The sequence below is a fragment of the Manis pentadactyla genome, chromosome 2, assembly GCF_030020395.1.
Source record: "Manis pentadactyla isolate mManPen7 chromosome 2, mManPen7.hap1, whole genome shotgun sequence".
In the NCBI taxonomy this organism is placed as follows: Eukaryota; Metazoa; Chordata; class Mammalia; order Pholidota; family Manidae; genus Manis; species Manis pentadactyla.
In genome coordinates, this window is record NC_080020.1 from 160,084,476 (window position 1) to 160,101,505 (window position 17,030).

The 17,030-nt window shown below is 41.9% G+C and overlaps 2 gene segments (V, D, J or C); one reads left to right on the top strand and one right to left on the bottom strand.

The window, feature by feature from the left end:
* Positions 1-4,016: 4,016 nt before the first annotated feature.
* LOC130682559 (immunoglobulin kappa variable 2-30-like) lies at positions 4,017-5,034 on the top strand. The segment is given in 2 exon segments: positions 4,017-4,157; positions 4,543-5,034. Coding segments are annotated over 2 exon segments (381 nt in total).
* Positions 5,035-7,752: 2,718 nt separating this feature from the next.
* LOC130682558 (immunoglobulin kappa variable 4-1-like) lies at positions 7,753-9,149 on the bottom strand. The segment is given in 1 exon segment: positions 7,753-9,149. A coding segment is annotated over 1 exon segment (417 nt).
* Between the last annotated feature and the right edge of the window lie 7,881 nt (positions 9,150-17,030).

The following is a 17,030-nucleotide window of genomic DNA, read 5'->3' on the forward strand; positions in this document are numbered from 1 at the left end:
AAAACTGAAGGAATGAAATAGCAGTGGACTCACAGACTCCAAGAAGGGACAAGTGGTTACCAAAGGGGAGGGATTGGGAGGGCAGGGAGGAAGAGAGAAGAGGATTCAGGGGCACTATAATTCACAATCACAATGTAGGTAGGTCATGGGGAAGGCAGTTCAGCACAGAGAACACAAGTAATGACTCTATAACAACTTACTATGCTAACAGTGATTGCAAAAGAGGGGTGAGGACTTGCAATATGGGTGAATGTTGAAACCAATGTGTTGTTTATGTGAAACCATCATAATATTGTATGTCAATAATAGTTTAATTAAAAATAAATAAATAAATAATAATAAATCGAATTTCTTTAAATATGCCTGTGAGAAACCTAAAGAACAGGATATCTGGTAGGGTAAACAGAAGGAAAGATTTAAATGTACCCTTTCTCCCTGCCTGGTGTGGCCCAGCTGCCCACAAGTGTTGTTTGTCTGGGGAGGAATCACAATATATTCTCCGAGTCTGCATAAGAAGTATTGGAAAAGAAGTTCAAACCAAGGAAAAACAAGAATATGTGATAGATTTCAGAGTAACAGTTACATTAATTGAAGTTGGGGACAGTCATTGACCAGGATGGAGCAGGGTGAAGGTATCTGGAATATTTGAGATACTCTGTGTGTGTTTTATCTCAATTAAAATAAATTAAGGTCAAAATTAAATACTCACAAAGATACATGAACAAAGAATTAATACTCACGTTTATACTTGTGGAAATGTAATCTTAATAACACATAAAATATGTTGAAAACTGGAAACTAAAAAAGTGGCAGAGGAAACAGAAGGAAACCTTTAATAATTAGAATGTTATCCCAAACAATTAAGTGTAGCTATGTAAATACACAGACTATTAAGAATATGCAAGTTTAGAAGTTTTGGTTAATAATGGAGGGAGAAGGAGTTGCATTTAATGAGCTGGAACATTAAGTCAGTGGACTGTCCAGAATAAAATAAAATACAAATTGGAAATTAAAACATAAAGGAAACAAAAGCCCACGGACTTGGTGGTGAGCACTGAAGATTCCACACTCCGTGAGCACAAACATGGAAAGGACAGGGGAACGCGGGGGAGGAAATGATCAAAAGAAATCATAGGAGGAAACGTCAAAAGAAAAAATGCTTCACTAATTTGTCAGGACATAATAACAATTCAAAACTTCCAAACTCCTTAAAATTCTTAATCTGAACATGAAAAAATATATGACAAAGATAGCTTGTAAACAGGGAACTAAAGATTATATACTTAATAGTAATGAAAATGCTATTTCAAACTGATAATACAGAAATGGCACATGACACCATCTGCCTTCCCAGTTCCTCCCAGTTCATGTACTCCAAGACCAGTGACCTCTCTTGGCCCCATAGGGTCCCCTGAGACCAATAACCTCTGTCAGGATCTGTGAGGAACAGCAAAGCAGCCAGGGTGACACCTGCTGGCAAACATGCAATCAGCCGTAACCCATGAGCAGGAATGTATGAGTGTCCCTCTACAAACATGGCGGCAGCCCAGTTCCCCTGGCAACAAAAACTCAATGCCCTGGGGGAGCTTCCACCACTAATATGGCCTCAAGTCAGGGCTCAGGACTTAGGACCTTCAGAGAGACAGGTACTTGAAGAAAGTGTAGTAGAGGATTCCAATGTTTACTGTATTTCTGGAAACACTGAACACTCAAGGTATCAGTGGAGCTCAGGTTCTGTCATCATACCTTAAAAACCAAGTCTTTAGAATCTGAGAGCAATGTAGATATTTTTCCTATTTCATGTCTGAGACAGACAGTGGCATACAATGATCTCCAATACGATGATTCTGAATATTCATTTTAAAAGTTCACTGTGGTCTTAGAACAAGCTACAATACATATTTTGCTAAAATATATATCTTCATGAATTTCAGAATTAACTAGAATCAAACCCAGAATTCTCTAAGAATGAGTATATATGTAAGCTTCCTACCCATATCTTGATATGTTCTGTACAGTTAGCCCTGAAAGGAGCAGAGAATGTGAGCCCAGGGAACACAAGTCATCTGTATTTTAATATCTTTTTGGGTGATGCAAGAAATAATTATGCATATAATTATCCACAGACTAATGACTGAAGAAACCCAGCTTTTGGATGGGAACCCAGACTGCACACAGTCAGCTGAAACTGCCCTCACTTAGTCCCTGAGAGCCAACCCTTGGCACTTTGAATCTTTAATAACTACCTCATAACCCTTTTTGCAGGTCAGCTCGCTCAGTCCCTCAGCTTCCTGCTGCTCTGGGTTCCAGGTAAGGAAAGGCGGCCTGGGGCAATTCCAGCTCCTGGGTAACATCAGTCACTACATGGTGAGACAGATGTGGTAGGGAATACGCTGCCCTAAACACCACCTTGGAAAATAACGCCAAATGTTTTCAGTACCTATTTTGGCCCCATTTTCCCTTACGGTCCCTCTTCCTTCAGACATCCCTATACTCAGAAAACTTACTCCCTGCCATAAAAGGGAAACTGTTACAGCACCGATGGAAAGCATTCTGTAGGGATCTATTTACGTTATTGAACTAATGTAACCAGCTAAGATGCTGTTTTTCCTGGGATCATGTCTTGGAGGAAACGAAGAATGAACCAAAAAGACAAGAATACGGAGCAACCAGCAAAGCTTTTAATGAGTGAAAAGAGAAGATATCCTGCCAATCAGGCAGGGCCCCAAGAAGGCCATTTAGGCTGCAGTGTCTAGGGGATTATAGGCACCGGAAAGGAGGAAGCCCACCTGGTTGCCCAGAACTTGTTACTAGGGCTGGACTGGGATCAGAAATCCCCCTTGTTTCTCAGGCTGGCCGTTCTAGGGGGTGGTTTCTGAGAAGTCCTGCCTGGCCGGCTGACCGCAATGCCTGGTGTCAGCGGCCCACCTGGCCAGTCTCTACCGAGGCAGCGTGTCCTGTTCCACCCACCCCACCAGCTACCGCCTGCCTCACTGATCATTCCATACCCGGAAATATATCAGTTATAACAGGAGAACCATATAATGGAGAATATAAATCACACTGCTGTATTATGGGTGGTCATCAATAATTTTAAACAAAGTAATTCCAATCATTAGAATTTAGGTTATTTTCAAGTGTAATATATTACTTCCAAACAACAGTCCATAGTCATTACAAAGACTTAATTTGATAAATACAGGAGTACTCACACACTTTTTTTTGAGGTGTACATATTGTGTATTATTTCCTCTAACACCTCCTAGGAAAAGGATCAAGTTTTTAGAATTCTCTATTATGCATAGAGCTTTTCCTGATTAAATCTTATACGAAGAGACAGGTGCCATTGGGGACAACCAAAGGACAAAAGCCTATCTTTGTGTTAAAAACTCCAGGGTCTGTATATCAGCTGAGCTCCTAGAATCAGGTTTTCTTCCCTGTCCAGCTCACTTAATTTGAGTGTTCCAACCAAGTTACGAATTCATTCACTCAGCACACGATGAAGACAAGCTATTTATCTGTTTACCATTCTTCCCATCCACGGGTATAAAGAGATACTTGCCTCTGACGCCTAACATAAGAGCCGGTAGCCTGGGAGCAGCGGCCAACAGACAAACACCCGGAACACCTCACGTCCCTCCTGCCCTGGGAGCCTCCCTGGGTCAGCACCAGAGGGAGGAGCTGCTTCCTTCTCCAGGGCAGGCGGGGTAGAGCCAGGCAGGAGAGCCACTTGGCCCGCCCAGGGTTTACTCTGGACACACACCTCTACATCCTCAGGGTCTCCGATAGATCATCAATAGACAATTTCTTAAGAATAAGAGGAACTCACAAACTATATCTGCCACAGTGGAATTCATATTTTCATAATCTGACCCTACTTCAACACAAAAGTCATCATTTGTATCCTTACTAGTTTTCCTTCAAACACAGAATACATTTTATTTTGTTTTGCTCATGTGAAATGCTCCACCTCTGGTCTCCTTTTGACTCTTTCCACCCTGCTGCACCCACCAGGAGATTTGCATGTTTCCCTAAGGGAGGACAGAGATAAAAGGTCAGATCTAGTCCTGCTCCCACTTATCGGGAACCACCTGACAGAATTCTCAACATGGGGTTCCCTGCTCAGCTCCTGGGGCTGCTGATGCTCTGGATCCCTGGTAAGGGCAGAGGCTGGATGAGAAGGAGAGGGGAGTGGGGAGGCTGAGTTCGGGGGCACCAATACCCTCCATGGGAATTCTGTCTGAATGATAAGTGGTATAACTTGTCCTCTAGCTTGGGCATGCGATGTTTAGATCTGGGAGTGTGAGGACGATTCCAGAAGGAACAACAGGCTGTGCTTTGGGCAGTGGTGCAGTACACCGTGAAAGATCCCTAGAGCTCACAAATAGTGGATTCTTTTTCAAAATTAGATAGTTTTGGCATGTGATTTAGAATCACATAATGAAGTAAGTGATTTAACATGAAATACAGAACAGAGAGGAAATGATAAAAATTTCTTGCAATATTTGTACCTAATTTTGTGACTTTCTCTCACCACTTTAGGATCCAGTGGGGATGTTGCGTTGACGCAAACCCCACTCTCCCTGTCCGTCAGCCCTGGAGAGCTGGCCTCCATCTCCTGCAGGTCCAGTGAGAGCCTCCTGCACAGTAATGGAAACACATATTTGCATTGTTTCCTCCAGAAGCGAGGCCAGGCTCCTCGGCGCCTGATCTATAGGGTTTCCAACCGTGACTCTGGGGTCCCAGACAGGTTCAGTGGCAGTGGGTCAGGGACAGATTTCACCCTCAATATCAGCAGGGTGCAGGCTGACGATGCTGGAGTTTATTACTGCCACCAAGGTACAAAACGTCCTCACATAGTGATACAGCCCTGAACACAAACCTCCCTGCCTGGGTGGCCCAGCTGCACAAATATGTTGTTTTATCTGGGGAGCAGGCATGGCCAATTCTCTGAGTTTGCTTAAGAGGAGGATGTTGGGGAATCAGGGGGAGAGGTGGCAGCTGAGGGCCCTGGACCATAAAGGCCTTGGCTACACGTCTGCCCCCACATGTTGAGGCCCAGCAGCTGCACAGCCCTGGCGTGGCAGAAGCCCCAGGAGGCGTGGGTCCACCTATGCTGTGAGCATGACACTTGCTGAGAGGGGGAGTTCATCCCCTCGTGTGGAAGCTCATCCTGACGCTCCTGGTTTGCCTACACTCACCATGTCTGTCAGTCTCCTTAACCACCAGAGAACAGGGAGAGTCCTGGGACCCCAGGCTGCACAGCTGCTGGGCTCAGGCAGGTCCCAGGGCATCTTTAGGGGTAGTTGTTGGTCAGGGTCTGAAACAGGTATTTTCCCAGGTTTCCCACTTACTATTCTTCTTTTTCAGTACTTATCCCCTCTCCCCATGAAGCTGTTCCGTGTACTTATTGTACACAGTCTGGGCAGGGATAGTGGCACAGAAGAATTATTAAAGCCTTGGTTTTTGTACCTTCATAGGGGACAAAAGATGCAAATGGAAAAGGTCTTTGATTTTCCTCAATAACATTTTCCTGAGAGTTAAATTAAGTTTTAAAATTCCAAAAGTTGGGTTTTAAAAATAAAAAGTATAAGCTGAAAGACAGAAGGCACAGAATTAGCTATATAACATGGAGGGACACAGAAGTATATGAGACTTCTTTTTCTTCTTCAGAATGTAATAATTTTAATACTGTGAACAGATGTCAGGAGATGGGAATGTGAAGGGAATATAGGAGACATCACCTGCTGGACAATTTTTCTGCTCTTTTGCTTATGATTGACAAAGCTGCAGATGGTAATGAGATTGTGGGTTGATGATATGAAAGCAGGAAGAAGCCCAGCCATGCTTCCCAGGGAAACTCACAGAGTTTATGGGACTCCTGCCTGGCTTCCTTCATTGAACCCTGACCCACTGCAGGTTTCATGGAAGAGTAGAGCAGTGAGAGTGGTTTTTGTTTGCAGTCATTAAAAGTGTATTAACATTTGTGTGTAAGGAGATCTGTGGTCATCTGAAGCATTCACGCCACTGGGGAGAAGAGAGCTTCTGAAAACTTAGTCTTGCCTAAGAAGTGATCCAGTAGAGACCAAGTGGTTGTGTTGGGGGAGATGCAAAAAGCAGTGACGTGTTAGCCAGGAGGCCCAGCACATCCTAAACCAACAGTGGAGATGGAGTCCAATGCTCATGATGCAGGTGTCTATTAAAAATGTTTGGCACAGCTTTTAAGAGAAATCACCCTGAACTCCAGGATGCAGGTCTAGTCCATGTGCAGGCATGGGCCAGTCCAAGCAGACCAACTTTCCCTCCCAATTGCCCTCCTCACTGCTGCTCAGACACACCTGGACCTTTGGTTCTGCTGATGTGCTCTGTCACCTGCACTGAGCATTTGCAGCTCCGTAGCTTTGAACCGTGATGAGAGCCTTTGTGTCCACATGTCAGCCTTTGGCCCAGGAATAAAATGTGAAAGAAAACTTGCTTTTTTGAGTTATCTTTCTGCACTGCCAGGACTCTCAGCACAGACATGGTTTGGAGCATGACATTTCTGTGCACCATAGAAAAACCAAGAATTGTGCCTTGCATAGGAGAAGCTCATCAAACAAGTTGCCGATCAAGAAAGAATTGTGACATTTCTGCCTTGACAGATAAAGAATGTATATTCTTAAAAATCAGTTATTAAAATTAAGTTCCTACGTCCCCATCTTTCTCCCACCCCTGAACCTCCACGACTTATATTTGACACATCTATGAAATCTCTCCTTTGCTGTCACACCATCCCAGGAATAGCACTGCCCAGTAGAACGTATGCAAGGATAGATGTACTCTCGGTGTGTGCGGAGCAACATCGCAGCTGTTGGAGCCCAGCTCCCTGTGGCAATGGAGCATTTGACATGTGCCCAGCATACCTAAGGACTCATGTTTTTTAAATATAAAGTTTAATCAATTTAAACTTAAATTTGAATAACCAAATATGACAAGAAGTTGAGGAATATTGGTTACCTCACCCCTGAAGAGCTCAACCCTTTCTCTGAAGTTTCTCCTCACCTCCACAACCTGGCTCTCCCTGACGAAGCTCATTCACCTGCCGCCCTCTCATGGGGTCGTTTCCTCTCCCGCATCCTAAGACCACTGACTACACGGTGCCAATAAGTGTGCTTCCTTGCTGCCCGCGGCCCCTCCCAGACCATTCTCCTCCTTCACCCCTAAGGATGCTCAGCTCTGAGTATCATGCCATTAAACCATGGCACCTATCACCCCCTCTCTCTTTGAAGTCATGTATGTCCTCATATCAATAATTTAATGAAGAAAAAAAGAGTATCAGAAAGGTAAAAGAAGATAGTGGGATAAGTTATGTCATAAGCCAAGAAAAGAGTTACAAATATAGAGTATTATTAAACACAGAAAAGAAATTCACTTTTGGTAATTATGCACTATGTGGCACAGACATTTTGAAAACTATAGTCATACAAAATCACATTTAATAATCATCATTTCATAAATGGAGTCTTATATACTCTTTTACATATAAGTAATCTGAGGCACAGATTATAGCTTGGAATTTTTCTTAGCACCTGTAAAATCTAGAATCCTATTTGAATGTACATCTATCTTCTTTCAAACAGCATTACTTTTTTAGTAACTACTGTTTCTCAAGATTGAATAAACAGTGCAATCCTGAGAGTATTGTGCAAAAATAGTTTTCTACAGATGTAAATTGTTCTTAAAGAGCATCATTTTCAGACATGACATATGGGATCCTGCATCTTAACAGCATCCCTAAATTACTCTTTTATTGCCTGAATACTGGTCATTAAGCCAGCATTTGGAGACCACTTTCTCAGCATGTCCCCATAGACACAAGAGTCACAGTGCAGCCCACTAAATGTTCTATCACTTGTTGGTCATCTAGAACACTACCTACAGGTGGTATGACATAAGCATACTGATAATGGTATCTAACAAGAGAGTGAGGTTGGGCAACATAAGATTTTAAAAACTATGGCTTAGATTTAATTTTTCAAAGTCAGTAGGTTATCAATGATTCATACATCAAAGTCACAGAGATGGTGGCACACATATAGAGTTCACAGCTATGGCTGCCGTGCTGTCAAGGATATAGAGCACTGGGATCTATAATTGTAAAAACAGCACAAGGAAGAAATGGAATATGAGAATGTTATTTTTAAAATATGAAGGACCAAGAAGAATGGAATGGAGTAAAGAAGCTAGTTCAGAAACAGAAACCATCAGGTGAAAATGTGGAGACTCAGAAAAGGAAATGCTTAGCATGCTGGGGACAGATGAGTTAGAGAAGTAGACAAAGGTCTGATGGGGAAGCACTTGACAATAAGGGACTGAGCATTGCACCCTGGGAAGCTCCCAAGGCCAAGAAGGGATAATGAGAATGTGGGACACAGAAATGAATAAAATGGGAAGTTCAGAGTCATCAGGCACAGAGCAGGGACAGTTGATCCATCAGGGTGATGAACACTAAGCCCTTCTTCACAAGATGCAGTTGAAATCATTGCTGTGTCAAGAATATAAATTCATCTGTAGAGACAGCACAATTTCAAGTGATGCAAAACATCTGGGACAGTGGAGAGAAGGATCCACAGCAGGTCATTATAGAGACTTCCTAGAATGACTTCCCTGTGCAAGAGACACAGGACAGGCTAATCTTTATTGTTGCAAGATAGAGCCACCAGGCCAGCCTCTCATCAAGCTGTGGGGACACAGGGCTGAGCAGGAAGGGTGCAGCTGGGACAGCAGAGATGCACTGGCCTGTGGCCCTGGGGATGCCCTGGAGATGAGGTTTGTGTTGGAGGCTGAAGCACTGTGGGAGGATAGCTATAATGCTGCTGGCAGTAATAAGCTGCCACATCCTCAGCCTGTGCGCTGCTGATGGTGAGAGTGAAGTCTGTCCCAGACCCACTGCCACTGAACCTGTCATGGATCCCAGATGCCCAGGTGGATGCCCAGGAGATGAGCAGTTTCAGAGCCTGTCCAGGCTTCTGCTGGTACCAGCCTAAGTAGTTCTTCTGGTTGGAGCTCTGCAGAACACTCTGGCTGGACTTGCAGTTGATGGTGACCCTCTCTCCTGCAGACACAGCCAGGGAGCCTGGAGGCTGAGTCATCACGATGTCCCCAGAGATGCCTGAAATCACAAATGGACAGTGACTATACATGCCATCACTAATACATACAAATTTATGTGTGTAGGTTTTCTTATTTATCATAAGCAATGAGACTGTTTTAGATGAAATATTCTATTTGTTCTGCACGGGAAAATCTCTTTCCAATATTAAAAATCTTTCTCCACTAAGATCTAACCTGAGGCCCAGAGCAGCAGGAAGACGAGGAGCTAAGGCTGGGGCACCATCCTGCTACTGCTCACCCATCTGACCCTCGGGCCGCACTGGCAGCAGGCCCCTTTAATAGGGCTTCAGCAGCCAGCTGGGCCCCCAGTGGCCCATGCAAAGCAGCTGGGGGTGTGATTGCACAGTGCCTGTTCAGTGAGCTGTGAAGGAGAATAGTGGGAAGAAGGAGACAAAAATACCATTGCCCAGGAAATCTGTTGGTATGCCTACAGAAGTCCCAAAGGCAACTTAAAGCTGCAATTCTTAAACACTCCAGAAAAATTCCTAAATATGTTTTCAGTATGAAATGTATTTTTTTCAAACCAGCTGAAAAATTTGAAAACCCAAACTGTAACAGAATATATGTAATTGTGAGGAGGTATGCAAGACACATTTGGAACCTATAAAGTAGGTGCCAGTACATGAAACACAGCCATTTCCCAGGACAGAATGAAGATACACTGCACACACTTATGTCTTGATCTCAGATTCTTTTTGAATTTAAATCCATCTTTGAAGTTCCTCTTGGACAACTCATAAGCATCTCAACAAGGCCAACGAATTGTTTCATGTTTCCTTCAAGACACACACTGTATAAGAAAATGAACCCCCGCATAGCAGGGAACCACCCTGTTCACTAATCTCTGGGTCAACCAGTTTCTCCAACATCATTTGAAGTCCTCTAAGCCTTCTGTCTCCAACCAACCTAAGGTGGAACAGCTCCCCATGGGGGTAAAAAGAAAAATAGCTTCAGCCCCAAGCACCTCTAGAACAGTTTTTTATTTATTCTTGCTCCAAATCAAATATAGCTACAGAATTACACAAATAGCAGAATCAAAAATTCTCCTAGGCATAGGGCGTTGTGAACTCCATTGGAACCTTTCACCCCATAGAACTTTCATTTGGGGAGGAGCAGACAAGAAACAAACAAGTAACATTTCTGCAGTTGCTCCTAATCCACTCCCTCTGAAGTCTCTTTCCTAGAGCAATGCGATTGCTCAGGAAAAATGGGGTAATGGGTGAGCAGATGATTTAGTGTATCCTTAGCACACAGCATGAGCAGAGTCAGATGAAGAGAGAATGAGTGAGTGTGGTTTAACACGAGTTTCTGGAAAAATGAAGCCAATGGTAATCTCACTTAACTGTCAGGTGTCCACATCATCTGCTCCCAGACAGTGGTGGTTCCTTTCATCACATCCCTGCAGCAGGAAACCGCCAAGGCACAAGTGAGTGACAGATCTGTACTTGGACACTGTATACAAAAATCATCTGGTCACAGTTTTTTCAGAGCACAATTGTATTTTAATTTTCATTACTAGAAAAGAAAACTATTTCCATTTTATCCTTTTCCATTTTTTCTTAACAAGTGGAATTCGTTTTGATAAAAGGGACAAGCATTTACCATTTTGATAAAAGAGACAAGCATTTATCACTATAAATGTCTCACACTTATAGTGACTCCTCATTTAAGTGCTTATCTTTATCTAATTCTTAACTAGGAGTGATGTTCACAGATGGAAGAAGGACATGTGTGTTCCCTCCTCCAGGACCTCACTGTTTTATCCTTCCAAAGCTCTCAGTTACTATTGGTAGAATCTTTAGTACTGAGAATGCTGATTCCAAACCATTTCCGTGGTTGTAATGCAGAACAGTAGATGGGCTTTTCCACTGTAGATAACTGCTTTCAGCAGCAGACCCCAGTGACCTGCCAAGAATGCTTATTACTGGAGCTTGACCGTAAGGAGAATATCTCAGACTTTTTGATAGAATTTGAGGAATGAATCCCATCTAGTACAAAGAACATTTAGCAACAGGAGCTGTTGGCATCCTCACTAAAGCTTCCCTTACCATGGAACTAGCACAGTGGAAGTCAAAGTGAAGAAGAAATTAGATTCTAGTGATATAAACAAGTGCCTGGATCAGACCTTTCCTATGTGTTCTGCTGTGGCCTTCTCATTAGCTTAAATACCTGTATTCCTTTTATTATCAAATGCAGGGCACATTGAGGTTTCTGCTACTTTCAACTGAGAATTTGCCTAATGATTTTGTAATTTTCACCAACCTAACTCAGTATTGAAATTGGAAACATCACCATATATTTCTTTTTTACCTTCTGAAATCTCCTCACAGGAAATGTTAAACAACCCAGGAAATATATTGTTTAAAAACAGTGTGTTCTTAACTTGGAGAACCATGAAAATGTATGAAAATTTGGTAATAGCAGAATTTTCTGTGGGAAAGTTAACTATTTTCCTGTGGTTGTCAAAAATGTTCTTTTTTATTTTAAAATATTAAAAATCCTCAATCTAAGGCATAAATGCAATTATATTTTATCTTAGCTACAACTCTGAGAGGGGATAAAACCTCTTCCAGGAATGTATTCACAAGATGAAAAGGATCAGAAACACACAAACCATGTACAACCACATTTTGTAATAAAAATAATAGTGGCAAAATTGATAGCACTGGTGGTCCATATGTTTGAACTAGCTGTCTATGTTCATTGCGTTTCACAAGCTCTTTCTCATCATAAATTGCATCTCTTCTAGTCAGTAATCACAAAGATCCCAACAATCAAAAGTCTGAGACCAATGTGCTTCACTGCTGACTTCTACCAAGCATTCAAAGAAGTCTTAATACCTATTTTAGTCCAACTTCCAAAAAACTTAAGAGAAGGGATGCTTCCAAACTCACTTTCTGAGACCAACATTATCCTGATAACAAAATCAGACAATGCTAACACAAGAAAATAAAATTATAGGCAAATAACCTGAAGAGCATTCATGGGAAAATCCCAAACAAAATATTAGCAAACTAAATTCAAAAATACATCCAAAGAATTAAATATATGAGAAGCCCACAGATTTTCCTCAAAGATCAGGAACCGGACAAGGATGCCCACTCTTGACACTTTTCTTCAACATAGTGTTGTAAGTCCAGTGGAAGAGAAGCAAATGATATATTCCAAGCAGAAACTGCTTCCTATAGGGAATTCTTGTCTACACTGCATTTCTTCAAAGCCTGGTGATCTAATAAGAGAAGCATATAGTAGGAATGGACAATTCCCTAGTGTTCCCCAGAAGCCAAATAACATGTTACGTTGGAGATAGAGGCTCCTAGCCATGTGGGCTCTGGTCTTTGGGGGGCCTCGCTGGTGGAGGTGCTGAGGCTCCCTCACCTCTGTTAGGGGGGTGTTGTGTATTTTCCTCGGTCTTGTTGCACTAAAACAAAGAATTGAAGGGCAGAGACACAGTAGTGAAGCAGAGTAAAAGTTTTATTTACAGTTACTTAGAGTGAAAAAGTACAGGTGACCTCAGGGAGGAGAGGTGCACTGAAAGGCTGGAGAGAGAAAGTGCATACTCAGAGAAAGGGGAGTGTGTGGGCTACTTCATAGAGAGAGAGAGATGCTCTAAAATATTGGAGAGGAAGTCAAAGTTACACACTTAAAAAGTGCAGGCAACCTCAGAGAGAGACACACCCTGAAGGGTTGAAAAGAGAAAGTTTATGGTTACACACATAGAAAGTATGGGCAACCTCAGAGAGAGGAGCATGCTGAAAGGTTGCAGGTTCCCCCTTCTAAGGATTTTTCAGGAATGTGACAAAGGGCTGGGGGCGCAGGCTTATTAATTGGTCCCCGAATATTTAAAATTAACACAAGAAATTTACTGCTCTGATTTCTCCCTGAGATACTGGCTTCTTGGTCTGGGAGCATATCAAACAAGATCGCGTGCCTGGCCCCCAAGGTGGGCTGAGTTATTGTCTGTTTGTTAATGAGTAAGTTAAGAATCATACTTCTTAACTTCCTATATTTTAAAATGCAATCTTATTTTTAAGATGGAATCCTTCCTGCCTTTTACTATATTGTTTACGGTTGGGCCTGCTTGCTAAATTAGTTGCCCAGGTTGCAAATTACTTGATTAGGGTTGAAAGGAGAAAAACAGCATATAGGTAAAGTTAAAAAATAAGCTGAGCCTGCATGACTAACACCGTAAAGACATGGGCTATGCTGAGATACCCTCCTTTATCTGGGGAATATTCAAACATTTCCAGGCCAAGTTACTCCTGGCCTTTTGAGCTTTAAGTGACTAATTAAGTAACACTGGGTTTCTAGTTTTAACTGGTTAACTTTATGAGTCCCTTGTAGTGGGCTTTACTGGCCTTAGTTCTCTCTCCACCCCACTCATATCTATTTTCCTGCCAAATGCCTCCACAGGGGAGTCTCCACTCCCCACCTCCGTCCCTGTAACTTACTGCAGGTACTGATGGATGGTATTGAAGGCACCTCTTGTGACAGGGTCCCTCACTGAGTAGCTCTTGGGGAAACCAGAAAGGAACAAGCATTCTGGGCAGTGTGCTCATGCAAGTGATGGTGATGATGGAGGGACAGCATGCAGCTTGCATGGTCACTAGCATCATTTCTCTCAGAAGTTTGCCAGCTGGTAGAAGGCCCCAGAGTATGTCTGTATGTGCTCCCAACTGTCATCATCAAGTTGGGTTTCATAACATGAAAACTCTATTAGGATGATCAGTAAATAGAAATGGAGGGAATTGTGTAAAATATATGGGAACAGTTTGACAAACACTGAAAGCCTTTCTGGTTAAAATAAATAATAAAATAAATGCGGATGGAAAATTTTTTTTTCTTAATATGAAAATATCTTGCTGGTCAAAGTCCTTCCAGAAGCCAGACCACAGTCAACGTCCCTGGGAGCTTGTTACAACCGCAAAGCCACAGGCTTCTCCTGACACCAACTGTGAAGTCTTCATTTTGATGAGATATCAGATCTGTGTATGTTTCAAGATCATCTGTTTTAGAGCAAATTTACGTTAGCTAGAGGGGCTTTTTTCCCCATTTCCATTGAAGAAAATTCTATTTAAAGTCACATATTGAAACACTTACAAATGTATTTTCTAATCAACACAAAATAAGTTTAAAATTTCTTTTGAGATTATAAACATTGGAAAATATAGTAAATGCCATGATGAAATACCTTAAAAGTTAAATGAATTAATGGTCATCAAGATCCTGATGAATTATGAAGATGTAAGAATAAATTCAAATTACATGCAATCGTGTTGAAGATGATTTGGCTTACTTTTGCTTGGTCGGATTCAGGAAAATCTGTTGCCTCGTGTAACTTGCCGTGAGTTGAAGTGCCTTGGTTAGTCACCATCACCACACCTTCAGTTTTGGCCCCAGATCAACCACAGTCCATAGGCTGGAGACAAACTCATTTGCCTGCAGAAGAAACACACAGCGGAGCCCTGACTGGAACATCCACATAATGGTTAACATGAACATCCTTGATTATAGGAATAAGCGTTTAGTATTATAAGCCAAGAACTGTTGAATGGTTAGTTACTGTAGGGACCAAGGGCAGGCCACCCTAAGATGTGCCACTGTGACATGCAGATAATTCTGAGCTGAAAACAAAAGCCAAAAATACTCAGGAAGATCCTCTGAAACTCCCCCACCCCCACAGCTGCATACAAAAAATTGAGGTGGAGGAACTGCCCCAGGAGGGGATAGGTATCATCACAGAGAACTTAATTTTGATGTAAGCTAAGGGTGAATGGCAAGAAGGAATGTGCAAAGCCTTTTAAAATTTCTTTCTGTGTGCCATTATTTCTGTGGGGGCCCATCAAGTATTTTGTTTACCAAGCATTTATTGTTTTTTCTAATATTCCTATGAATTTTGTCCCCTTTCCTTTGAAGTCTCAGACAACTACCCGTTTCCCCTTGGTACAGGCTGACATATGTACCTTATTTTCCCAGATCTTTGGAATCTATGTCTGTTGATTCACCATATGGATATAATTAAACTTTGGTTTTTTTCTCCTTTTTATCTGTCTCATGTCAATGACGTTCTTAGACCAGGTAAAAAGAAAAACCTTGAGGGTAGAGGAAATTTCCTTATCTGCAACAATACAAACTAATATTGTGTAAAATCTGACTGATACAACATGTACACATCCACACTTTGAGATTCATAGATTTTATTAAAACCAATGGCATAAAATGAATACCTAGTGTTGGTCCAGGCCAGAAAGGATTCCCAGGTCTGGGCAACTTCATTCTGGATTCTCTGAGACCAAAAATGACAATGGAATGTTTAGGGGTAAAAAGGTTTACACCAAGGTTTGTTATCCTGGTGGCAGTTCAAGCAATAGAATCATGTCTGCATCTGGCAAATCTGCAATTCCCCTCAGCCTCCGTCTCTGCCAGCCAGGCCTCTCCACCACGATGCAGCACACTGGGCAGAGTTCTTTATATAGAAACACAGACAATAATGGGTGTGGGTAAAAACTGCAATATGTCCAGAACCTCTGGCCTGGCCTCAGTCTGTTACATAACAATAGGTGTTCACTGCTACAGCCCCTCACATACGCCAAGGACAAGGGATGGAGAGAAGCTGTTCTCTCGTCCCCTCTGCTGTGCAATTGGTCTGGCACCTGTCGGTCACTGGGGCTCCTCCTGTGGAGTTTCTCCCAGGAGGGGCAGGGAGAGAGGTCGGGGCACACAGGGGTGGGGAGAGGAACAGGCAAGCTGGAGTAGCTGCAGGAGAGAGATGAACACAGCAAGGCATTTTACAAACAGGAAAGAGCTTCTCCCATCTAGCTTTTTCCTTGACTTCGTTTGGCTTCACCAGTTTGACTAATTTATTCACCTCACCTGGGAACACGCTTCCTCTGGAGCTGCAATGGGTTATTGCAGACACATGTGGAAGCATGTGCCTGTGCAGTAAGTAGGCTTCATGTGACTTCATTGCATGTACACAGTGGGAAGTAGATTAGGATCAAGTGTGGATCCTGGCCTTGAAAATTCCATTTTCCCTACAGTTAGCAATCCATTTGTAAAGAAATATAAAAACATAGAAAAATGTTTTTGAAAAATAAATGTTTGAATGAAAAGAGTAAAATTTACTACATATGTGAAATCATCTAACTAATGCTATCCATATTTAACAGTAAAGTTTTTATACATAATGCAGACTTATTATAAATGATCACATTCAAATTTCATAAAATTCAATATATAAATATATATGTACATAAGTAAATATGTGTATGATATATATATATACACATATATGTGCATACATATTTTTAATGTGCATACAATTATCTTGTGAATGAAATGGGTTAAAATGATTCAAGTTACTCCCCAAGAAAAATTGGTGTCTAGGACCAGATATACTACCTTATCTGGTTTGCAGAATTTTCTTAATAGTCACACACCAATTGATGTGTTTTCCTGAAATTATGCATTCTTTTTTATAATTTATTAAATTATCATTAATATATGATCTTATAATGGTTTCAATTAAACAACACACTAGTTTCAACATTCACCCAAATTGTTAAGTCCCCATCCCCTCTATTGCAATCACTGTCTATCAGGATAGTAAGATGTTATAGAGTCATTAATTGTCTTCTCCATGCTATACTGTCTTCCCTGTGACTTACCTATATTGTGACTGCAAATTATAGTGTCCCTTAATCCCCTTCTGCCTCACCAACCACCTTACCCAACCCCTCCACTTTGGAAACCACTAGTCCCTTCTCTGTGTTTGTCACTCCACTGCTATTTTGTTCCTTCAATTTTGCCTTTATTGTTATACTCCACAAATAAGTGAAATCATTTGGTACTTGTGTTTCTCCACCTGGCATATTTCA